General features: G+C 40.4%; 1 protein-coding gene across 4 annotated transcripts in view; it reads left to right on the top strand.

Annotated features, from left to right (window-relative positions):
* The window catches only part of RTTN (rotatin), a 176,044-nt gene that overhangs the window by 106,208 nt on the left and 43,242 nt on the right, over positions 1-26,594 (top strand). For all 4 annotated transcript variants that reach the window (XM_082641618.1, XM_082641619.1, XM_082641620.1 and 1 more), the window contains exons 39-43: positions 10,814-10,951; positions 13,462-13,679; positions 21,568-21,673; positions 22,423-22,520; positions 24,302-24,379. In XM_082641618.1, the coding sequence (XP_082497744.1) occupies positions 10,814-10,951; positions 13,462-13,679; positions 21,568-21,673; positions 22,423-22,520; positions 24,302-24,379 (638 nt within the window). The remainder of the gene's footprint in view (positions 1-10,813; positions 10,952-13,461; positions 13,680-21,567; positions 21,674-22,422; positions 22,521-24,301; positions 24,380-26,594) is intronic.

Below are 26,594 nucleotides of genomic sequence, written 5' to 3'. Positions count from 1 at the left end.
TTGGAAGCCTTTTATAATGTGTTTTATAGTTTGGATATTTTAAGTGGTTCCAGGAGACCATTTGAGGCAATTATGTAGTATAATAAAGGACCATTCCCTGTGCTGTCATTTTAAATGTGGGTAAAGTTCTTTATGAAATGTTAGAAAGTGCACTAAGTATTACATAGTAATTATTCTTATAGTCTATGGCTAAATAACAAGTTTAAGCAAGTCTAGAATACAGTATCAGAAATTTCCTAAGGTCTGGATTTTTTTTTGGTTTTTTTTGGCTGTGTTGGGCCTTTGTTGCTGTGCATGGGCTTTCTCTAGTTGCAATGAGCGGGAGCTACTCTTCGTTGCGGTGCGCGGGCTTCGCATCGCAGTGGCTTCTCTTGTTGCGGACCACGGGCTCTGGGCCTGTGGGCTTCAGTAGTTGCAGCACGCGGGCTCAGTAGTTGTGGTGCGCGGGCCCTAGAGCATGCGGGCTTCCGTAGTTGTCGTGCGTGGGCTCAGTAGTTGCGGCATGCGGGCTCTAGGGCACACGGGCTTCAGTAGTTGTGGCACACAGGCTCGGTAGTTGTGGCTCATGGGCTCTAGAGCACAGGCTCGGTAGTTGTGGCACACTAGCTTAGTTGTTCCATGGCATGTGGGATCTTCCTGGACCAGGGCTCGAACCCGTGTCCCCTGCGTTAGCAGTCAGATTCTTAACCACTGCACCACCAGGGAAGTCCTGGAATTCTTAAAAAATATACTTTGAGAGCCCGGAGGAAGATGGCGGAAGAGTAAGACGCGGAGATCACCTTCCTCCCCACAGATACATCAGAAATTCATCTACACGTGGAACAACTCTTGCAGAACACCTACTGAACGCTGACAGAAGACCTCAGACCCCCCAAAAGGCAAGAAACTCCCCACATACCTGGGTAGGTCAAAAGAAAAAAAGAATAAACAGAGACAATAGGATAGGGACGGGACCTGCACCAGTGGGAGGGAGCTGTGAAGGAGGGAAGGTTTCTACACACTACAAGCCCCTTCGCGGGCGGAGACTGCAGGTGGCGGAGGGGGAAAGCTTCGGAGTAGCGGAGGAGACCGCAGCAACAGGGGTGCGGAGGGCAAAGCGGAGAGATTCTGGCACAGAGGACCGGTGCCCTCAGGCACACACCAGCCCGAGAGGCTTGTCTGCTCGGCCGCCGGGGCGGGCGGGGCTGGGAGCTGAGGCTCGGGTATCGGCTTTCAGTCGGAGCGCAGGGAGAGGACTGGGGCTGGCGGCAGGAAGAGAGCCTGAAGGGGTTAGTGCACCACGGCTAGCCCGGAGGGAGTCCGGAGAAAGGGTCTGGAGCTGCCGAAGAGGCAAGAGACTTTTTTCCCTTTTGTTTCCTGGTGCGCGAGGAGAGGGCATTAAGAGGGCTGCTTGGGGAAGCACCGGAGACAGGCGCGAGCCGCGGGTAAGGCGCGGACCTCGGAGACGGGCGTGGGCCGCCGCCGCCGCCGCGGGGCCTGTGTGCGAGCGCGGGTCACTGTCCGCCCCGCCTTCCGGGGGGCCTGTGCACCCCGCCACTGCCGGGGTCCCGAGACCCGGGGACAGCTTTCCCGGGAAAGCGCACGGAGCGCCACGGGCTGCTGCAACGTCACGCCGGCCTCTGCCGCCGCAGGCCCACCCCACACTGCGCGCCCCTCCCTCCCCTCTGCCTGAGTGAGCCAGAGCCCCTGAATCAGCGGCTCCTTTAGACCCGTCCTGTCTGAGCGAAGAACGGACGCCCTCCGGCGACCTACGCGCAGAGGCGGGGCCAGGTCAAAGGCTGACACCCGGGAGCTGTGAGAGCAGAGACAGGGAAATCTCTCTGTGCAGCCTCGGAGGCAGCGGATTAAAGCTCCACGGTCCAATTGATGTGCCCTGCATCTGTGGAGGATTAAAGCTCCATGGTCCAATTGATGTGCCCTGCGTCTGTGGAGTGCATGAATGGACAGCGAATCATCCCAAATTGAGGAAGTGGACTTTGAGGACAAGATTTAAGACTTTCCCCCCTTTTCCTCTTTTTACAACGAATTATTCCAAATTAAGGAGGTGGACTTAGAGAGCAAGATTTCAGACTTCTCGCCCTTTTCCTCTTTTTACAACGAATTATCCCAAATTGAGGAGTTGGACTTGGAGAGCAAGATTTTTGATTTTTCCCCCTGCTCTCTTTTTGTGAATGTGTATGTGTAATCTTCTGTGTAAGATTCTCTCTGTATAGCTTTGCTTCCACCATATGTCCCAGGGTTCTATCGGTCCGTTTTTTTTCAATAATTACTTTCTAATTTTAATAACGCTACTATATTTCATACTTTATTCTATTTTACTTTACCTGCTCTTTCTTTTTTTCCTACCTTCCCTTCCTCCCTCCCTCCCTCCGCTCCTCCTTTCCTTCTTTCTTTTTCTTTCCTCCCTCCCTCCCACCCTTCTTCTTTCCACTTTCTTTTTTTTCCTCCCTCCCTCCCTCCCTCCTGTCTTTCTTTCTTTCTTTCCTTCCTCCCTCCCTCCCTTCTTCCATTCACTCTTCCTTTTGCTTTCATTCCTCCCTCCCTCCCTCCTTTCTTTCCTTCTTTCTTTCCATCCTTCCTCCCTCCCTCCCTCCTTTCTTTCTTTCTTCCGTCCTTCCTTCCTTTCTTCCCTTCTTCCTTTCTTTCCCTCTATCTTTCTTTCTTCTACTAATTCTTTCTTTCTACTTTTTCTCCCTGTCATTCTGAGCCGGGTGGATGAAAGGCTCTTGGTGCTGCAGCCAGGAGTCAGTGCTGTGCCTCTGAAGTGGGAGAGCCAACTTCAGGACACGGGTCCACAAGAGACCTCCCAGCTCCACATAATATCAGGCAGCGAAAATCTCCCAGAGATCTCCATCCCAACACCAGCACCCAGCTTCAGTCAACGACCAGCAAGCTACAGTGCTGGTCACCCTATGCCAAGCAACTAGCAAGGCAGGAACACAACCCCACCCATTAGCAGAGAGGCTACCTAAAAACATAATAAGGCCATAGGCACCCCAAAACACACCACCAGACGTGGACCTGTCCACCAGAAAGACAAGATCGAGCCTCAACCACCAGAACACAGGCATTAGTCCCCCCCACCAGGAAGCCTACACAACCTACTGAAACAACCTTAGCCACTGGGGTCAGACACCAAAAACAACGGGAACTATGAATCTGCAGCCTGCAAAAAGGAGACCCCAAACACAGTAACATAAGCAAAATGAGAAGACAGAAAAACACACAGCAGGTGAAGGAGCAAGATAAAAATCTACCAGACCTAACAAATGAAGAGGTAATAGGCAGTCTACCTGAAAAAGAATTCAGAATAATGATAGTAAAGCTAATCCAAGATTCTATTTCCAAGATCCATAATCTTGGAAATAGAATAGACAAAATGCAAGAAACAGTTAACAAGGACCTAGAAGAACTAAAGAGGAATCAAGCATCGATTAAAAACACAATAAATGAAATGAAAAATACTCTAGATGGGATCAATAGCAGAATAACTGAGGCAGAAGAACGGATAAGTGAGGTGGAAGATAAAATAGTGGAAATAACTGCTGCAGAGCAAAATAAAGAAAAAAGAATGAAAAGAACAGAGGACAGTCTCAGAGACCTCTGGGACAACATTAAACGCACCAACATTCGAATTATAGGGGTTCCAGAAGAAGAAGAGAAAAAGAAAGGGACTGAGAAAATATTTGAAGAGATTATAGTTGAAAACTTCCCCAATATGGGAAAGGAAATAGTTAATCAAGTCCAGGAGGCACAGAGAGTCCCATACAGAATAAATCCAAGGAGAAATACACCAAGACACATATTAATCAAACTGTCAAAAATTAAACACAAATCATATTAAAAGCAGCAAGGCAAAAACAACAAATAACACACAAGGGTATCCCCATCAGGTTAACAGCTGATCTCTCAGCAGAAACTCTACAAGCCAGAAGGGAGTGGCAGGACATAATTAAAGTGATGAAGGAGAGAAACCTGCAACCAAGATTACTCTACCCAGCAAGGATCTCATTCAGATTTGATGGAGAAATTAAAACCTTTACAGACAAGCAAAAGCTGAGAGAGTTCAGCAGCACCAAACCAGCTTTACAACAAATGCTAAAGGAACTTCTCTAGGCAAGAAACACAACAGAAGGAATATACCTACAATAACGAACCCAAAGCAATTAAGGAAATGGGAATAGGAACATACATATCAATAATTACCTTAAATGTAAATGGACTAAATGCTCCCACCAAAAGACACAGAGTGGCTGAATGGATACAAAAACAAGACCCATATATATGCTGTCTACAAGAGACCCACTTCAGACCTAGAGACACATACAGACTGAAAGTAAGGGGATGGAAAAAGATATTCCATGCACATGGAAACCAAAAGAAAGCTGGAGTAGCAATTCTTATATCAGACAAAATAGACTTTAAAATAAAGACTATTAGAAGAGACAAAGAAGGGCACTACATAACGATAAAGGGATCGATCCAAGAAGAAGATATAACAATTGTAAATATTTATGCACCCAACATAGGAGCACCTCAATACATAAGGCAAATACTAACAGCCATAAAAGGGGAAATTGACAGTAACACAATCATAGTAGGGGACTTTACCACCCCACTTTCACCAATGGACAGATCATCCAAAATGAAAATAAATAAGGAAACACAAGCTTTAAATGATACATTAAACAAGATGGACTTAATTGATATTTATAGGACATTCCATCCAAAAACAACAGAATACACATTTTTCTCAAGTGCTCATGGAACATTCTCCAGGAGAGATCATATCTTGGGTCACAAATCAAGCCTTGGTAAATTTAAGAAAATTGAAATTGTATCAAGTATCTTTTCCAACCACAATGCTATGAGACTAGACATCAATTACAGGAAAAGATCTGTAAAAAATACAAACACATGGAGGCTAAACAATATACTACTCAATAACGAAGTGATCACTGAAGAAATCAAAGAGGAAATAAAAAAATACCTAGAAACAAATGACAATGGAGACACGACGACCCAAAACCTATGGGACGCAGCAAAAGCAGTTCTAAGGGGGAAGTTTATAGCAATACAATCCCACCTTAAGAAACAGGAAACATTTCGAGTAAACAACCTGACCCTGCACCTAAAGCACTTAGAGAAAGAAGAACAAAACAACCCCAAAGTTAGCAGAAGGAAAGAAATCATAAAGATCAGATCAGAAATAAATGAAAAAGAAATGAAGGAAACGATAGCAAAGATCAACCAAACTAAAAGCTGGTTCTTTGAGAAGATAAACAAAATTGACAAACCATTAGCCAGACTCATCAAGAAAAGAAGGGAGAAGACTCAAATCAATAGAATTAGAAATGAAAAAGGAGAAGTAACAACTGACACTGTAGAAATACAAAAGATCATGAGAGATTACTACAAGCAACTCTATGCCAATAAAATGGACAACCTGGAAAAAATGGACAAATTCTTAGAAATGCACAACCTGCCAAGACTGACTCAGGAAGAAATAGAAAATATGAATAGACCAATCACAAGCACTGAAATTGAAACTGTGATTAAAAATCTTCCATCAAAGAAAAGCCCAGGACCAGATGGCTTCACAGGCGAATTCTATCAAATATTTAGAGAAGAGCTAACACCCATCCTTCTCAAACTCTTCCAAACAATATCAGAGGAAGGAACACTCCCAAACTCATTCTACGAGGCCACCATCACCTTGATACCAAAACCAGGCAAGGATGTCACAAAGAAAGAAAACTACAGGCCAATATCACTGATGAACATAGATGCAAAAATCCTCAACAAAATACTAGCAAACAGAATCCAACAGCACATTAAAAGGATCATACACCATGATCAAGTGGGGTTTATTCCAGGAATGCAAGGATTCTTCAATATACGCAAATCAATCAATGTGATACACCATATTAACAAGTTGAAGGAGAAAAACCATATGATCATCTCAATAGATACAGAGAAAGCTTTCGACAAAATTCAACACCCATTTATGATAAAAACCCCGCAGAAAGTAGGCATAGAGGGAACTTTCCTCAACATAATAAAGGCCATATATGACAAACCCACAGCCAACATTGTCCTCAATGGTGAAAAACTGAAACCATTTCCACTAACATCAGGAACAAGACAAGGCTGCCCACTCTCACCACTCTTATTCAACATAGTCTTGGAAGTTTTAGCCACAGCAATCAGAGAAGAAAAGGAAATAAAAGGAATCCAAATTGGAAAAGAAGAAGTAAAGCTGTCACTGTTTGCAGATGACATGATACTATACATAGAGAATCCTAAAGATGCTACCGAAAAACTACTAGAGCTAATCAATGAATTTGGTAAAGTAGCAGGATACAAAATTAATGTACAGAAATCTCTGGCATTCCTGTACACTAATGATGAAAAATCTGAAAGTGAAATCAAGGAAACACTCCCATTTACCACTGCAACAAAAAGAATAAAATATCTAGGAATAAACCTACCTAAGGAGACAAAAGACCTGTATGCAGAAAATTATAAGACACTGATGAAAGAAATTAAAGATGATACAAATAGATGGAGAGATATACCATGCTCCTGGATTGGAAGAATCAATATTGTGAAAATGACTCTACTACCCAAAGCAATCTACAGATTCAATGCAATCCCTATCAAACTACCACTGGCATTTTTCACAGAACTAGAACAAAAAATTTCAAAATTTGTTTGGAAAAACAAAAGACCCCGAATAGCCAAAGCAATCTTGAGAACGAAAAACGGAGCTGGAGGAATCAGGCTCCCTGACTTCAGACTATACTACAAAGCTACAGTAATTAAGACAGTGTGGTACTGGCATAAAAACAGAAAGATAGATCAGTGGATCAGGATAGAAAGCCCAGAGATAAACCCACGCACATATGGCCAACTTATCTTTGATAAAGGAGGCAGGAATGTACAGTGGAGAAAGGACAGCCTCTTCAATAAGTGGTGCTGGGAAAACTGGACAGGGACATGTAAAAGTTTGAGATTAGATCATTCCCTAACACCATACACAAAAATAAGCTCAAAATGGATTAAAGACTTAAATGTAAGGCCAGAAACTATCAAACTCTTAGAGGAAAACATAGGTAGAACACTCTATGACATAAATCACAGCAAGATCCTTTTGGACCCACCTCCTAGAGAAATGGAAATAAAAACAAAGATAAACAAATGGGACCTAATGAAACTTCAAAGCTTTTGCACAGCAAAGGAAACCATAAACAAGACCAAAAGACAACCCTCAGAATGGGAGAAAATATTTGCAAATGAAGCAACTGACAAAGGATTAATCTCCAAAATTTATAAGCAGCTCATGCAGCTCAATAGCAAAAAAACAAACAACCCAATCCAAAAATGGGCAGAAGACTTAAATAGGCATTTCTCCAAAGAAGATATACAGACTGCCAACAAACACATGAAAGAATGCTCAAGATCATTAATCATTAGAGAAATGCAAATCAAAACTACAATGAGATATCATCTCACACCAGTCAGAATGGCCATCATCAAGAAATCTAGAAACAATAAATGCTGGAGAGGGTGTGGAGAAAAGGGAACCCTCTTGCACTGCTGGTGGGAATGTGAATTGGTACAGCCACTATGGAGAACAGTATGGAGGTTCCTTAAAAAACTAAAAATAGAACTACCATATGACCCAGCAATCCCACTACTAGGCATATACCCTGAGAAAACCATAATTCAAAAAGAGGCATGTACCAAAATGTTCATTGCAGCTCTATTCACAATAGCCCGGAGCTGGAAACAACCTAAGTGTCCATCATCGGATGGATGGATAAAGAAGATGTGGCACATATATACAATGGAATATTACTCAGCCATAAAAAGAAACGAAACTGAGCTATTTGTAATGAGGTGGATAGACCTAGAGTCTGTCATACAGAGTGAAGTAAGTCAGAAAGAGAAAGACAAATACCGTATGCTAACACATATATACGGAATTAAAAAAAAAATGTCATGAAGAACCTAGGGGTAAAACGGGAATAAAGACACAGACCTACTTGAGAATGGACTTGAGGATATGGGGAGGGGGAAGGGTAAGCTGTGAGAAAGCGAAAGAGAGGCATGGACATATATACAGTACCAAACGTAAGGTAGATAGATAGTGGGAAGCAGCCGCAGAGCACAGGGAGATCAGCTCGGTGCTTTGTGACCGCCTGGAGGGGTGGGATGGGGAGGGTGGGAGGGAGGGAGATGCATGAGGGAAGGGATGTGGGAACAGATGTATATGTATGACTGATTCACTTTATTATAAAGCAGAAACTAATTTTAAAAAAAAGGAAAAAAAATACACACACACAAAAAATATATATGTATACTTTGATGAAATGTTGAACATGGAGCTTAGTAGTGGAGAAAATTAACACAACAAGGTTCATTGTCAAAATTAAGATATGATAATTGTCTAAAATAGTTTATAATGAAGTAACTGATCATGTGATAATTCTCTTTGCCCATCAATTCTTTTTTTTTTTTTTAAGAAGATGTTGGGGGTAGGAGTTTATTAATTAATTAATTTATTTTTGCTGTGTTGGGTCTTCGTTTCTGTGTGAGGGCTTTCTCTAGTTGTGGCAAGCGGGGGCCACTCTTCATCGCGGTGCGTGGGCCTCTCACTATCGCAGCCTCTCTTGTTGCGGAGCACAGGCTCCAGACGCGCAGGCTCAGTACTTGTGGCACACGGGCCTAGTTGCTCCGCAGCATGTGGGATCCTCCCAGACTAGGGCTCGAACCCGTGTCCCCTGCATTAGCAGGCAGATTCTCAACCAGTGCGCCACCAGGGAAGCCCCATCAATTCATTCTTATTTAGTCCTTTGAATTTATGGATTTGCAGGGTTTAGGTCTGGTAAGTGAAGTGGTTTATGATGCCCAGCAAAGCCGGTCCTCAGTGTCTCATCAGTACTAAGTTATCCCAGTGCTAGAGCAGCAGTAATTACTTACATGGAAATTTTGCAAGTGGCAGTGATGTCCTGAGTAAGCTAATTAGGTTACACCATGCGTTCTCTACAAGGGTGATGATGTCTCCCTACAAGGAGCAAAAAGTGATTCTTGAGGGAAAGGGATGGGGGAGAAAAATCTTAGCTGTTACAGTGGTTTGTGGCCCTCAAAAGCTCAACTCTTCTCAATAAAATCTTATTCCTTAGTATTTAGTTTCTCTTGTTGTGTATCACTTGAGAAGCTTTGACATTGAGCTCATGGAACATGTATGAGAAATATGCAAGATAAGTGTTAAAAACCTGGTGCGAACATGGATGTGACTGGAGTGCTTTTGATCTAATGCTTGATCCCAAAGTCACATGACAAGAGGTGGCCTGCATGTTTTGGCTGCCAGCAGCTGCCTTGTGGATGTTTTATTGATTTCCTTGCTTTGATTTGAGGCTTTGAAAATTAAATAAAAATGGTATATATTTTAATATTTAAGTATATGAAAGTTATTTAACCCATAATTAATTATGCCAAGTGCTGAAAAGAAGAAATGTCAGTAATATCTGAATGTATATTTAGCAGGTGGTTAAGTTAAAGTTATTTTCTCATATCTTTCAAACATTAAACATTAAAATAATTAATTTTTAAGAAATTAAATTTTTTTGGAAAAATAACAGTTTTGAATGATTTTATAAAACATTGATTATACTTCTGGTATATATTTATATGATTTGATGATTTTCATATATAATTTTATATATCTTAATTTATACGTGTAAATAAATTACATTAAAATTGTTCAGCAAGCACAGTTATAAAGTTAAATGTGAATAGCTTTTTAGTTTTTAATTTAACTTTCAACTTAAATATTTTATTTGACCATCTTAAGCCTATATTAAATAAAGCTATTTACTCTTTTTATGTGTAAAGTACAAATATATAGATATTACATAAACAGATATATGGTATCTGTGAAATTAATATTTCACGGGGATTGTGATAAGGTGACATATGATTAAAAAGGCTCCTATCTATAGAGCTGATAATGACAAAAGGTTGAGAAACACCAAAGGTTGCTACAATCCAGCCTCCCTGGAAGATGCTCTTTCCCAGTGCCTCATTGATGCTGAAGAACACTGAGCGGGGAGCCTTCAGTTCCTTGTAATGAGTTTGACACAGTTGGCAGATAACTGCTGGTGGTGTGGCCACAGATGACTGTCCTAAGGTAGCTACTGCCCTCCAGCTCCCATTTGCCTAGTAGAGAGAAGGGAAAGGCTGTTTTTCCTCTAGAAGGTTAATTGCTGCACCCTTAGCCATACGTAGGCAAAGCTGCAGAATCCTCTTTGGTATCACAGTTTTCCTTTTGGGGAAATACTCTTTTCCGTTCTTCAAAGGAGTTTCCTTTCTTTACTGCTGTGACCTTGGCCATTATGTTTTCCCCTTTCACCCCTACACAAAGCTGCTAGAGGGGATAAAGAAAACAGGAGAAACTTCACTTTTATAGAAGTAGCACAAGCAATGACATGTTTTTATGATGTGCCCAATATGTAGTTCTGAGGCTATGGCTTAATATTTAGTTTGCCAGTTTCTGCTTATTGTTGAATATGCTTTAATAAGAGGAGGATGTGTGAGTGTGTATTCATTTATCCATAGGAGGGTGGGTGGAAGAGAGATCTTTAAGAAGCAATGAAAAGGAGAAATTGAAATAAATTTTGGATCATGCTGAATTACATTTGTCTTCATTTGATGAATGCATACTTCTTATTTTATGTGTAATGAAGTGTCTTGGTGAAGTTTTTCTTCTTTGTGCTAATAACTTGAAATGTTTTGATTAATTTTATAGATAAAGAGTTAGTATCGGCTTTTTATCAGACATGGACACATTTATTTAACCTTCTGGCCACACTCCTGAGGAAAGCTGGCCCTGCCTCTTTCCCATCTATTACGATGGGTCTGGCCAGGTACTGGGCGACGGTGGTCGGTAAGAAGATAGTCTCGCTGGGTTTGGGGTTGTTCTGCTAATAAAAATTAAGATAATCCCTTATTTCTGATTTTATGTATGATTTATATGTATTCTCTAAAATTAAGTAGTTATGGCATGGTATATGAAAGAGGAACAAGGTACTTGCTTCGAGAAATTTGCAGTGCTCTTGAGGAGCCCAAAAAATGCATTAAAAAAAAAATGAAACATGTGTCAAGATACTATAAAAACAAGTAAGAAAAGCCCGTGGCGTTATGAAGATACATATGATGTGATTATAAAACAATGAGATAGATTTTCTTCTGTTGATGTAGAAACCCACCTCTTTTCTCACACATATGCATTGTGAGTGGGTAAAGCTGCCTATATAATATCCTGCTTACATGATAACTTGGAAAGTTATAATAAAAATAGTGTCTTGTCTTGAGACATGAGGATTTTCTGATAGCCAAGGGTATAGTGTAGTTAATTATTTTTGTAAGATGTTTTCCATATAGTAGTTGCCTACTACAATAAACAAATGATTGTTTTTTATATTACTGCTGTCTTCAATTTTTCATAAAGTCTCTTCTAAATTTTAGTATAGCAAGAGCCTTTTTATAAATGTATATAAATAACACTTGTTACCTTTTAAAAATAGCCAGTTAAAATGTATTCAAAATTGAGTTCTTTTAAGTTTCCACTAATTCAACTGACTTATTTTTTCACATTTCATTTTATCATTTGGTCATTCTGTAAACTTACATGTATGGTACATTTTGTCACCAGAGTGATAGTTTTGAAGAAAGGTTATGGGGAAGTACATGTTCAGCAAGAAACAGAATTGTTAGTTATCTGGATATAGGCGTTCTGAGTTTACCCTAAGGGGAATAGTGTCCATTTAGGGATTATTATTTTGTTAAAAGAGATAAAAATTGAAAGAGATTGACCAAGTGCGTGATTAATATTTTCCTCTTGCGTCCATGGTGTGGGGCAGGGGGGAAACTACTTTATCATCTGAATCTCCAGTAGTACAGAGCAGCATGCTTTATGGCACTCATATGGGGCACCTAGGCCAGCTGGTCAAATCTGGCCACTGCCTGATCTGGTAAATAAAATCCTACTGGAACACAGCCACGCTTATTCATTTCCTTATTGCCTGTGGCTGCTTTCCTGCTACAGCGGTAGAGAGGTGAATATTTGTGACAAAGGCCCATGACCTGCAAAGCATGAAATACCTAGTTACCCTTTGACCCTTTGCAGAAAAAGTTTGCTGACCCATGATTTAAGCCTGTTTACCTGACACTGTTTCCCTAGTGATAAAATAAAGACATATTAAATTCAGTCTTTCTACAAAATATACACACGGTTTTGTATAATAATGGTGCTAATAAAAAACAACCTACATATACTTTTAGCTTTGATAATCGCAATGTTGATGAAAATATAACTAATAAGAATGATAATTGATATTCCTCACTGAGGGGTTGTTTTTGTCTGTTTTCTGTTTCTCTTATCATTTTCCATCCCATGTGCCCATACGCATTTAAAACATATTAAGTCACTTTGTAACTTAAGTTATCTATAACAGTTTTTTCTCAAATCTAATATTTAGACATCATTTAAATGATTCCCATGAAACCTGCTGACTAAATTTCTTTTCTTGTTACTTAAGAACATAAGAATTTCTATAAGCCTGAATCTAGGTAGAAATTCTTATGGTTATAACTCATAGACAAGTATAAATCCAAAATAATATAAAAATAAAACACAACAAAATTATAAACCAGTGCAGTCAAATTAATAAAATTAATGTAATATAGCAAACATTCTTTTGATTAAATTTAAATCAGTGCTCACAACAGGAAATTAATGATGACTGCTTCAGTCTAGATTCTTTTGAGTTTGTTTGCCTATTCTTTCCTCTCTGTTATACTTGGAGATCACTTCATAATCACTCTTGTTCTCTCTCTGAACTACTTTGAAACCTTTGTTCCTACATTATGCCAACACTGCAAGCTGGGTCTTATTTTAAGTACTGTTTAGCATCAACTTGTTTGAAAACAGAAAAACAATCACACTTACTTGTAAAATAGTAATCTAGATAATCCAGAGTGTAGTTACATTAACTATTTTTTAAGGTTAACACTGAAATAAAAACTCAAAAACTCTAGAGTGTTTTTGGGTCCCCCAGTAGACCCCAGAGGGATCAGTACTCATTTATATATAATCCTCTTATTTTAGATCTTAGCAGATATTGTGTATATGTACACTTGTACACACACACTCACATTCATATAAAAAAGAACCTATATAAAAAGAACAAAATGAAAATTAGATTCCTTCATCAGTAGGTTGTCTTAGTACTGTTTAACTTACCTTTAAACACTACGGTTATTCGTGTGCTAATAAGCTTTACTTCGTTAGAAATAAAAAAGCAATAAACTTCATTACTCAAATGAATCTGATTAACTTCTTTAATTTTGAAGAAGTTTTCAGTCATTTACATATGGAATTATTCTCTCTTTCAGATATGTTCTGCAAATGTGTGGGTTTGTCTAACACCTGCCCCACTCTGTGTACTGCCAGCCTGCAATTCCTTTCTCTTCTCCTGACTGAAGAAGCAAAAAGACATCTCCAGGATAAGGATAAAACAAGTTTATGCCACAGTCCAACGATGGCTTCACTTCTTGACAAAACCCAGGAAAGTCAGAAATCTCTAGAACAACTTAATGAAGTAATTCTTCAGGTATGTGATTTCTTAATTTTTCAAGATTTGGTTTAGTTTTTAAATGAATTGACTTTCAGTCTTGGTCTTGTAAGAATTTTTTTCCGTCATTTGAATTAAAAAACAATTAATGCTCACTATGACCATTTAAATAATAGAAAAATACATAAAGTTAAATTAACCATCTCCTCTCCAGTCTCATTCCTCTGATGCTGACCGGTTTCTTTAATACACATGATGTAAAAATTCAAAATGAAACATTAGTAATTTAAATCCGCTGTTTATCAGAATAGTTTGCTGGGTCATGACCAGAATGATCACGTTTCAGGAATACAGCTATAATTCATAATTTATCGCCACTTTCAAGACATGTTTACGTCTTTGAAAATATTTTTACCTAAATGGCATTTGGCTTCTACTGTAAACGAGCTATATATTTAAGGGGTATGTCCGTGGAGGTAGGTGGACGTGGTTGGTATATTTCTGAGAAAATGCCCCCTTTCCAAACCCTGCTGCCTATTTTATCTTGTAAACTTATTTTTTGCAATCCTAAAATATGAACCAAGAATTTTGTTTCATCAAAATCTTTCTAAAGCCGCTGAAGTATTGTTATTTTATATATAGATTAACAGTTAAAAAAAAAAACAGGAAGTGTTTCCTGAGTTGCACAGCTTTTTACAAATAGGAATATTACTAGATTTTTCAGTATTAAGAATCCTTTTTAATAATCACATTTAATAAATCAGCTATACTCCAATAAAGTTAAAATTAAAAGAAAATCATCATACGGTTTTATGAGTTTTGTCTTCTCACTGGAAGGTGGGTCAGTGGTGGGTGGGCACACTGAAGGGTTTGCTCCTGCTTCCCGGGCAGCCAGCCGTGTTTCACAGTCAGCCTGTGTTCTGCCCACTTGCCGCCGTCCCTGGGGCCTAGGGTTCTGGGATCTTTGCGCCTCCCATGCCCGGGAGGGTTGTGGCCACGCAGGTCCTTCTGGTATGGCCCCTTGTGTGTTTGGCATGACAGCCTGATTGTGTTGGGGTGCGGAGGTGGCAGAGGCAGGGGCAGCCCCCGGCCCCGCCTGAGCTGCCTGTGGAGGGGCTCACGGGCTCCTCGGGGACTTCTGTCCCCCTCGCCCAGCAGACTCTAGTGGTCTTCATGGCACGGGAAGGAGCCTGGTAAGGGCTCCCCAACACCTCCTCTTCTGTCTCAGCAGCTTCCTCAGGAGCTGGAGCTCTAGGGGACAGGTCCCCAAAGTATTCCTCAAAGACACCTATTCTTGGGAAGCCACCACTTCCTGTAGCTCCTCCCTCACTTATTCCACTCGATTTTTCTTAGTTTAGAACCCAAACTGGACACTGTTCTAATTGTCTCAGTCACCATCACAACAATAGGCTTTATTCCCCCATGATAAACTGAGTCCGATTTTGCACTTTATGGAATACGGTTGGCTCTCCGTATCTGCGGGTCCTGCCTCCGGGGAGTCAACCAAATGCGGATTGAAAATGTTTTTTAAAAAATTTTCAGAAAGTTCCAAAAAGCAAAACTTGAATTTGCTGTATGCCCAGCAACTATTTCCATAACATTTACATTGTATTAGGTATTAGAAGTAATCTAGAGATGACTTAACGTAAATGGGAGGATGTGCCTAGGTTATATGCAAATACTTCGCCATTTTACGTGAGGGACTTGACCCTCCGCAGATTTTGGAATTCCCGGGGATCCTGGAACCAATTCTCCGTGGATACCGAAGGACCCCTGTGTTCTAAGCAGGAAACGAAACTTTACACTTGACCGAAGTTCTGCCCCGGCCCCGATCAGCAATCGTTACTAGTTTCCCAACTTTGGCTTTGGTGGAACACTCTTCTCCTGGGCGAGGGGCCTTTGCTTGTGCCAACAGGTTTTTCTCTTCAGGGAAACCGAGGGTATCTCAGTGGTTTTCCTGATGATTAGCTAACTTTCCTCCCCATTTCTTCCACATTACAAAAGATACAAGATCTGTGTGGATACGGATATGTTAACCAGTTATTTAAATCGTGTTTCCTCATAAATCATACTCTTCTTGCTCATGTAAACAGTAGAATATGAACATGTGACTTTTGTTAGAAGGGCACAGAAATTGAAGACAAAGGAGAGAAAGGAATTGTACCTATGACAGTTTATGAGAGAAACGTATGCCTGACATGAGATGGGGCATTTATTGATGAACTTGTTAAACTGCAGATACTGTGTTTTCTTTACAGTGCCCCGCATAAAGATGATATGTGAATTAAAATATTGTTAGAATGCATTAAGCAGCAATACATTATAATAAATCGCATATGTTTCGTAATATATATCCATGTGGGCCATGAATTGTGCCGGGAGTTATATGAAGCAAAGTAAACTCTAGTCTTTAAATCATCAGAAAAAGTAGTATTCTGAAATTGCCCTTCAAAGGCATATTTAAATTTTCTGTAAAACTGTACTCAAAAAATATTAGACATGTGACCTTAGGCATATCACTTAACCTTTTCTGATTCGGTTCTTCAGTGCAAATGGTAGGATTGTGTTACATTGTTGCTCAGCTTCTGCTGGCTCTAAAATTCTCCGTCTCCTGATAAATTATATTGTATGTAACTTCAATTAAAATGTCTTGACAAAGAATCTTTTGTAACGGCTGCTTTACAGCAGTATCCTACAGATGGTACATGGTGAAAGTTTGCATTTGGTACTCATCTCTTAAATCACGTATGTTTATTTTTCCATAATTTTTGTAATTCTGTTTTGAGGTGCCTTCAGGTTCAGAAACTGTTAGCTGTCTTTTGAACATAAAATATTGAACACATTTGACTTAATGGAGATTTTGCCTTCTCTAGTGAGATACTCAATATGTTTCATTTGCAAATACATATAGATAACAAGATTAGTAAAAGCTATCTCTATAATAGGTTTTGTCTGTAATTGCTATGTTGGATTATTTTTACTCTTTTTATATGATATGATATCTAAGGATAGTAATGCAAGGAAACAGCAAACTTATGTCACATTTTAGGAGGTATGTTTTGCACTACTGCTTAGTGAGTGGTAAAATTCAACAGTAAATCTGTTGGAGAGCAGACTTGTTATATATTTGAGATTCTGCTGTGTCAGTGAACGTTCACTGTAATTAAAAAGGCTTTTCTCTACTTTAGTACCTTGTGGAAAGAAAGCAAAAAGTCTAGATCACCTAGTGTATAGAAGGAGCTATATCAAAAACTGTGTAATATTTAAACAAATTACATTGGGTCCTCTTAGTTTCTTTCTGCCTATGGTTTCTCGCTCTGTATCCTCTTGATTTGTTTTGCGTGTCTGCGTCATCCAGTAGCTAGTCGTCTGTCACTTCACCTGTTGTGTGTGGAATCTTAGCCTCCCCTCCTGCCCCCGGCTTCCCACCCTTACAGGGTGTCCTGCTCTGATGCTGTAGCTCCTTGTCAGTCTGCAGTAAGAGCTAAGTGGGAGACGGAATTAAATCCTGTGCTCTGGCCTTTGGTCTGTATTGAAAAGTGTGTGGATTTACTAGACGTTAGTTCTCTATTTCTTTCTTTCTTTTTTTTTTTTTTTTTTCAAGTTTTGGGTTTTCATACCAGTTTTACCACCTACACATTTTTTTTTTTTTTTTTTTTTTTCAGTACGCGGGCCTCTCACTGTTGTGGCCTCTCCCGTTGCGGAGCACAGGCTCCGGACGCGCAGGCCCAGCGGCCATAGCTCACGGGCCCAGCCGCTCCGCGGCACGTGGGATCTTCCCGGACCGGGGCACGAACCCACGTCCCCTGCATCGGCAGGCGGACTCCCAACAACTGCGCCACCAGGGAAGCCCCCACCTACACATTTTAAACTGCCAGTTTTTTAAGTTTTTTTACCCAAAGTAGGGAACTTCTGCCACCTTCTCTCATTTCCCTCTTCTCAGAGGTGACTCCTTGTACCTCTTTAGCTTATTATTTTATAGTTTCCCTTCCATGTCTCTAAATAACATGCTTGTATTTCTTTATCTTGATTATTCAGTTTTAGACGCTGTTGATTTTCTCGTGTGGAAAATGAGACTTTTTTCTTTTTCTTTTTTTTTTTTTTTTTTGCGGTACGCAGGCTTCTCACTGCTGTGGCCTCTCCCGTTGCGGAGCACAGGCTCCGGACGCGCAGGCTCAGTGGCCATGGCTCATGGACCCAGCCGCTCCACGGCATGTGGGATCCTCCCGGACCGGGGCACGAACCCGTGTCCCCTTCATTGGCAGGCGGACTGTCAACCACTGCACCACCAGGGAAGCCCCCGAAAATGAGACTTTTAACTCTCTTTCCATGTCCCACCTACCTACCCAACCGCAGTGGGTTCCCCTCTCATTCCCCCAGTATTACATAGCTTCACATTGACTAGGATTAGGCAGGGTGTAGTGTTAAACTGTGAAAACGTTGTACACAACTGAACCATGTTGCAGTGTTCACCTTTCTTTTCCTGCACAGCTTTCTTTTTCCTTAGACGTAATTGTATTATTTTTCATTTGATGAGTTTTCTCTTATCACTGGAAAGCTCCTTGTTCTTTGCCAGCCATTGAATGTCTTCCTAGTATAGTCAGAAATGTCAGGACTTATATCAGCTTCATCTTCCGGAAGAAATCACTCCCGATTCCTTCTGACCTGGTTGGTGCCCAGTGTCATCCTGGGGTCTCCATTCACTTCCTTCCTGGGGAATTCCTTCACCTCTCTGTCTTTTCCTGTGAGCCCCTGTGCCCCGTGCCTTCTTTGGGTAGAGTCTCTTTTCCAGCAGCTTCCAGAGAAAAGGTGCATAGGAGGCTTTTTTGAAATCTAGCCACGCTTCCATTTAATTTATAGTTTGGCCAAGTGAGAATTCTAGACTGGAAATCATTCTCTTCAGAGTTTTAAAAGCATTCGTCTATTTCCTTTAACTTTTCACGTTACTGTCGAGAATTCTAAAGTCATTGTGATTCCTGGTATCTCTCTCCTGGAAGTTTTTAGAATTTTTTTTTTTTTGTCCCTAGTATTCTGCCTTTTCCTGATGAAGTACCTAGGTGTGGGTCTCTTTTTTCTGTTGTGCTGGGCTTTCTTGGGGGTTCTTTTCATCTGTAAACTCCTGTTTTTTAATGACTTCATTGACATTCCCTCCACTTTATAGGCTCTGTGTGCTGGGAACTTTTGTTAAGTTTTCTTCTTCCTACATAATCTCTCTTTTCTTCTTTTTCCTCTCATGATTTTGTTTTCTGTCCCCTGCTGTGGGAGCTTTTGTCAGATGTCTGGTAATCTTGGTTGTCTGTTATATTTCAAACTGGGAGACGTAAAGCAGGTGGATGCTCTGAGCATGTGAGCGGCGCTGGTGAGCTGCAGGCTCTGTGCGGGAGGGATCTGGCTGGGTCGTTTTGTGACCCTGTCTCGGTGAGCTTGTCACATTCCCGAGAGCGGAGTCTTCCGACCTCCTGCCTGGGGTTGAAAACCCACCTGCCAACTGTTTTGCAGCAAAGTTGGAGAGAGCTGGGGTCTTAGAATTTAATTTGAACAGTTTCACTTAATCCTTCCTTGTTTTCAGTAGAACACCCTCACCTACACAGGTGCCGAATCTCTGCCAGTTTAGAATCCTTCTAACTCATCCTCTCCAGAGACTGAACCTCCAGTTTTTTACAAGGATTGGGAAGGAAGAGTGGCTTGGCTGCACAGAGCCTGATGGGAAGAATCTGGTCCCATGTAACTGCTCCTCAGAGATTTTTCAAACAGTCCTCCTTCACTCTCACTCCCCGGGGTACATGGTACTAAGTTTCCTCAGCCGTTGTCAATTCAGTGTATGGACTGGGGTGATACTCAGTTTTTCTCACTCACCGCTTAGAATCTGGATTCTCAAGCCTGCGAGTGCATTGGCCGTTCATCCATCGACTTTCTAGTTTCCAAACTTGCATGTGCACGTGTGTGTGTGTGTGTGTGTGTGTGTGTGTTTAATCCCATTGCTGTCATTTTAATGAGATTTCACGAGAGAATAAAAGACACATCTGTGTGCACAACTATTTCCCTAGAGGTCTTACCTCCTTTTTTCCCTCATTGCTGCAGATAGTAGATGAGTAGAGTTTTTCAATGAGCTCAGTTTTGTTTTTCTCGAGTCACTAATATGTGCAAATTCAATAAGGATGTGTTTGTGAGAGCAGTTTTCCTATTAATGGTGAAGATTTTTTATAGACAAATTGGGATTCTCATAGGTAACTCTAATGATTATACTCCATAGATATTCATCATCCTATAACACTTCACTGCCTTTTCACCCCTTTCTCATGGTCACACTCAGCATGGTCTTTATCAAGCATCCCTGGCCTGGCCATTTAATATCTAACATTGGCCAGACAGGGACCTGCCTGGTTCAAGGCAGCGACCTAAGTGAGATATTTAAGATGGAATCACTGCCCCTGGTGGGAGGGCTGGGAGGCCCCCCGACTCTGCTCTGCAGGCTCCTCCAGCATCATGCTGCCGTGTAGGCCAGGCTGAAATTGTAAATGGAGTTGCACCTGTGTAATTATGCTGTACTATATTTTATGTAAAGTTATGTCATTTAAGCTTAATTTTAATAATACTATACGGCTGGATCATTTTTAAATTACTGGTAGAAGGAAAAGTTATGAATTTGAATGATATCTAATATTTATAAACCAAACGAAGAACTTCTAGATTCTTCAACTTGAGCTTATGAACCCCTTGAACTTGTAATAAAAATGTACTCATATATCCACATGAGAATCTTACCATGAAAAATTCACCTGAATCTATTCAACCCTTTAGAGCTAAAACACCCAGTAAATGGGAAATAATAGAGGAGAGAAGACAAATTAAAATCATTACAAGGAAGCAAACAGACTGTTCCATAATGTGAGCCATTCTGTAGGATGACTGATCTGGTTTATTCAATGTCTCAACAACAACAGTGAAAAACCCTGGTGGGTGGGGTGGGGTGGGGGGAAGAGGCAGGTGATCGTAGGACATATAATGTACAGATATGATGTGAATGCTCCATTGGGTCCTGATTCCAATAAGCCAACTGTGAGAAGACATTTTTGAGACAAGAGAAAATCTGAATTTTGACTGCATATTAGCTGATACCAAGAAATTATTGATAAGTAGTTTAGGCATGATAGTGGGTTTATGGTTATGTATACTGGAGTGTGCCATTTTATGATATCTACTGTTTACTTTAAAATACTTTAGCCAAAAATGTTTTAAAAGAGTATGAGGATTTGTTATCCTGTTTTTTCTACTCTTACACATACTTGAATTTTTTATAATGAAAGATTTTTAACTCATAAATTCAAATGTATAAAGGAAATATACCAAAATATCAGCATTTTCAAAATTACAAGTGATTTTTTCATTTATGTGAGAGTCAAAAATTTAAGTAATATTTTTTTTGAAAAACATGCCACACAATAGGTTAATGCTGCTCTAGAAATGAAAGATGGAAAGAACCAAATCACCTGAGATACAGGGGTACATTGAGTAGAAATTGAGGGAGGGGAATGTGTCTCAAGAAGAAGACAGGAGGAATTTGATAACAGTTCTCCAATTCCACAGTTTTCCAAGGGCCCTTTTAAATAAATTACACATGTGTTCATATATTCCCTAGTGAATTTAAGTGTATAAACTTGCTATGTGTTAGTATTAAACATAGCTTTTTTCTTTAGATGATGAGCCTTGGAGAATGATTTTTGGTCTTTTCCATATTATAAATTTCTTATTCAGTCTTATCCACATAGAGCATTCTCAAATCTTAATAATTTTTCAGATTCCAGTGAATTTCATGGAATAGTTGAAAACTAACCATAGCTTTTAAATGGAATGCATCTTTTATTCACAACCATTTTGCTCCAGCTTAAGTTTTTCTCGAAGGCAGTTTGATATATGTTCTTTGCAGTGTTACGAAGGAAAATCCTCCAGAGATGTCCTGAAAAGAGTCACTGTGAATGCGCTGATGTCGCTTCTGGCCGTCAGTAGAAGAGCACAGAAACACGCGCTAAAGGGTGAGCCACCTGACACATCAGCTCCTTTTATGGCATGCTTTCAATTCGTATATTGTACTGCCTCTTCATTTTAATTTTCTTTGGACTCAAGTGTAAAGAACTTTACTGTCACTAAAAAAATATAGGTTTTATTTTCCCTGTACAGAAACATAGTAAACATGCATTGCTTTTAAAATAAAAAGATTACACACGTAGATTATTTTTTGTGTAATGATTCTGACTGCAGAGAATCTATATCTAAATATTAGAGAAGCTTTTAAAAGTAGCACATCACTCAATTTCATAATCTTAACAACAAGCACATATTGCACACGTGAAGAAATCACGTACTTTTGATAGTAATAACAACTGCATTAGATGATCCTGTATTTTCATAGAAATTTCCCCTCTAGGATGTCATAATTTCTCATCTGGAATCAGGGAACACAGGTCTCAGAGATGAAAGAGAACATCAAGCAGCAACATCAAGCCCACTAATTTGAGTTGTGACTTTGCTACTGAAACAAACTCTGCACTCCTTCAATATAAATGAGACATGGGTGGTATCATACTAAGTTGAAAACAAGTGGGCTTTAGCATTTTAGTTCTCTTACATTTTTATCCTCTGATTCATTAATGTTTCACTGAAAGTGCGAAAATGAAGTTGGTTGGAAATAGAAAATGTTATTTTTTTGAGAGTTTGTTACGTGTAGTTTTAACTGTTTTGGAAATGGAATATCCTTTTGATTGTTTTGGATTTTCCCTTTCAGCCGATCTAATAGACAGTTGCGTGGAGCAGATGAAGCACGTTCATGCACAGCTGAACCTGGAATCTTTGAGGCCTGGGAGGGCAGCACTGAAGAAGAAGGTGACTGAATTCTCAAATTCTGGGAGGCAGGAATGGCCATACGTAGAGACCGTCTCTCCAGTATCTTTGTGCTTATAAATGACACCAATGTTTGGTTGAAATGAGTGTCTGTTTTAGAAGAAAGGTACAGCCGAATAAATTGATGGGATTTCTACATTAGAAGGTTTGCGTTCGGGGTTTGTGTGTGTGTGTGTGTGTGTGTGAGTTCTCACTTGAAAATCTTTTAATGATATTTATATATTATATGTTGTTGTTATAAACATTTTGGAGTGTGCATGATACATTTTTATACTACAAAAAGAAAATCTTTCTCTCATAGGTTCACTAGGAATGAGATAACTTCCTAAGTGTTTTCTGTATGGTAGGCACTGTTCTAAACATTTCATATTTATTATCCCCTGCACACTCATGACACCACAGTCACATAACTGATAATGGATAAAGCCACTGTTTGCCCCGTATCTGGGTGGTTGCAGAGCTCGTATTCCTAATCGTGTTTATTTCCTTCCGTGACTTCTGAATGTCTCTTTTAAGCGTTGAGTCTGCTGGACTCATGTTCAAGCTGCATTTTCACTGTAAACTTGAAATAACACAGGTTTTTTAAAAAATTATATTTTGTACTGAGGTAACATTGGTTTATAACATTATATGTTTCATGTGTACGACATTATATTTCTATTTCTTTATACGCTACACCATACTCATCACCAAAAGTTTAGTTTCCATCTGTCACTGTAGAGTTGACTCCCTTTACCCTTTTTGCCCTCCCCCTCATCACTTCCCTTTTTGGTAACCACTGCTCTGGTCTCTGTATCTCTGTGTTTGTTTTTATTTGGTTTGGTTTGTTCATTTATTTGGATTTTGTTTGTTTGTTTGTTTTTTATATTCCACATGTGGTTGTAATCGTGCAACATTTGTCTTCCTCTGTCTGACTTCTTTAACTTAGCATAGTGCCCTCAAGGTCCATCTGTGTTATTGCAAACAGCAGGATTTTGTGTGTGTGTGTGTGTGTGTGTGTGTGTGTGTGTGTGTGGCTGAGTAATATTCCATTGGATATATACACCACATGTTTTTAATCCATTCATCTGTCAGTGGTCACTTAGGTTGCTTTCATATCTGGACTATTGGAAATAACAGTTTTTATATAATAGCAATGGTTAATACTAATAACTATGGTTAAAAAGATCTGCCACACAGGCTTATCGAGAAAATGAATATGTGTATATGTTTAAGTATATCTATTTTATACATATATATATATATATATATATATATATATCTAAGACCATTATTGCAGCGGTCTATGTAATAACTAGTTTCTACTGCATTTGATAAGAAACCAAGAAAAAGCCATATTTGATCATTTCATTGGTCCAGGGACTTATATGTTTGTCAGTTTCTTTTCTTGCCTCTTTTCCTTTTTCCTCTCATGTAGAGGCCCTTTACTTAATCATTGAGAGTGTCAGCCAACACCTGATATGACTGAAAACCAGTCAGTACCTGCTTCACTTTATCGAGATGAAACATGGAGCTTATTATATATCTCAGTTCCTCCGTGCTTGATAGAACAGAAATAGCTTTTTCTTGGTGGATGCGCTTCTTGAGATATGGTCATCTTTCAGAGATCATTAGCCTGTCAGTTCCCTCAAAGCTATGGTGGTCAGGCACAGTGAGAGCATAGCTGCATTGTAATGTGACCCAGGGGAGAAGGAATTACTGTATGTAAAAAGTGGAATATGCTATTGTTGTTCACAGTTTTCAACTGCTTTTTGTTTAAACAGGAGGATGGTTTTACTAAAGAGTTAAACATTGCCATGCAGCTCCTAAGAAATTGTCTTTATCAGAATGAAGAATGTAAAGTAAGTAGAGCTTCTTTTCAAAATTTTGATAGTGCTGTTATTAAACAGTTTAAATTTTATATGAGATAATTAGGGAAAATGGAAAACTCTTCGAATTTTTTTTTGATGCACAGTTGATTGGTTTGTAAGCTCAGTGTTCATTCTCAGAAATGGATGCACCTAATCTTTTAATTCCTCAACCCTGATGACATTTCTTTTTTTTTTTTTTGCGGTATGGGGGCCTCTCACTGTTGTGGCCTCTCCTGTCGCGGAGCACAGGCTCCGGACGTGCAGGCTCAGCGGCCTATGGCTCACGGGCCCAGACGCTCCACGGCATGTGGGATCTTCCCGGACCGGGGCACGAACCCGTGTCCCCTGCATCGGCAGGCGGACTCTCAACCACTGCGCCACCAGGGAAGCCCCCGATGACATTTCTTATGTCGGCGTTTTAACTTTATCACTGAAACTAACTTCAGGCAGCTAAAGCACACTTGAGCCTCTTTTTTTCTACTGGTAGCCATTTCGGTTGTTTTTTTTTTTTAACTAAGATGGAATGAATGGCTGTGTATGTCTTTTTTTTTTAATTAATTAATTTATTTATTTTTGGCTGCATTGGGTCTTCGTTGCTGCACGCGGGCTCTTCTCTAGGCGTGGCGAGCAGGGGCTACTCTTCGTTGCAGTGCATGGGCTTCTCATTGCAGTGGCCTCTCTTTGTTGTGGAGCACGGGCTCTAGGCTTGCGGGCTTCAGTATTTGTGGCACGCGGGCTCAGTAGTTGTGGCTCGCAGGCTCTAGAGCGCGGGCTCAGTAGTTGTGGTGCACGGGCTTAGTAGCTCCACGGCATGTGGGAATCTTCCCGGACCAGGGCTCGAACCTGTGTCCCCTGTATTGGCAGGCAGATTCTTAACCACTGCGCCACCAGGGAAGTCCCATGGCTATGTATGTATCTTAAGGCAGAATTTTTTCAAAGGTGGTTGTTAGACAACTGTCCAAGGGGGTAAGTAGAGGTGTCTGCATCCATAGGAAAGAAGATGAGGGTGTCTCCCGCTTCAGAGGAGAAATCGCTTACTGCTATTGCCGAGTGTGGGCCTGTTGACGTCCAGGAGGTTCCTCACTCCCAGCCCTGCCGCAGCCCCTCTGTTGTTTTGCTCTGTCTGTGAGCATTGATGCTGTCATTTAACACAGCCGTTGGTGCTGTTATACAGGATATAGTGTCTGGAACACTTTGATTTGCTCGGTCATAGTGATACGACACTTTTGAAGAACTAGCTTCCACACAGAATTACTATGGAAAATGAGTACGATGAAGATAAATTACAGAAGTTTTGTTTTTTAAAAAAATTTCTTACCTTTTTTGTTTTTAGTTGTGATAAAACTGGAAAATACATACTATATCTAGGAAATGAACATCTTGAACACATGTCCCTTAAACTGTGTAAAATAATTTGTTCAAGACACATGACTAACAATTTACATTTCAAAGCAATTTGTTGGGAATTAAGCATTGATAGATTTCATTAAGATTCCCAGTGGTACAAACTTTTTACTCCAAATAGAGGTGTCATTTACTAAGTTTGTTAGGGTCCTTGTGACTGGGTGCAGTTAGTATGCATCTGTGACACCTCACTCAGGCAACACGCCAGCACACTTTCCAAGTAGGATCTGCCTGTGGATTTCCGAGATGCTCGCCTGGGTACTGGTTGTAAGTGTAGTGTTCACACTTGTAACACATCATCCAACTATGAAAGTGTAATCTCTCCATAAGTCACGTGTTTCTGCATTTCCAAGTTGTTTAATAAGGAATAAATCCAAAGAAGAATATTTAGATTACTCTTGAGAATAGACATAGTTCTAGGGGGCAAAGATTCTTAATCTCTTTTCCTGTTCCAGCTTACCTGAGGTGGGTGACACACTCCCATCACTAACTGTTGGTCACTCTTGTGGTGATTCGCCAAGTCACCCATGCCCGCCCCACCCGGCTGTCTATACGTATGACACGGAGGAGTTTCCATACCGGAAAGGTCACCGGGGCTGTGAGGTAGATGGAATGAAGAGCGGGCAAGGTTAGAGGGGGTGAATGTGCTGGTGCAGCAAGAGGTGACGAGACCTTAGCCGGGCAGGGAGAGCGGGGAAGGAGGGAGGGGAGCAAGTGCGAGAGACCGAGGAGAAAGAAGAGAGATGTAGACTGACTTCCAGGCTCAGGTCTGCCGCAGGCGTGCCTAACAGAGCGGCCTGTA

This window comes from Mesoplodon mirus, assembly GCF_964341445.2.
Source record: "Mesoplodon mirus genome assembly, chromosome: 13".
Taxonomy (NCBI): domain Eukaryota; kingdom Metazoa; phylum Chordata; class Mammalia; order Artiodactyla; family Ziphiidae; genus Mesoplodon; species Mesoplodon mirus.
Note: the sequence above shows the minus strand (reverse complement) of the source record. Positions and strands in the feature narration are given on the sequence as shown.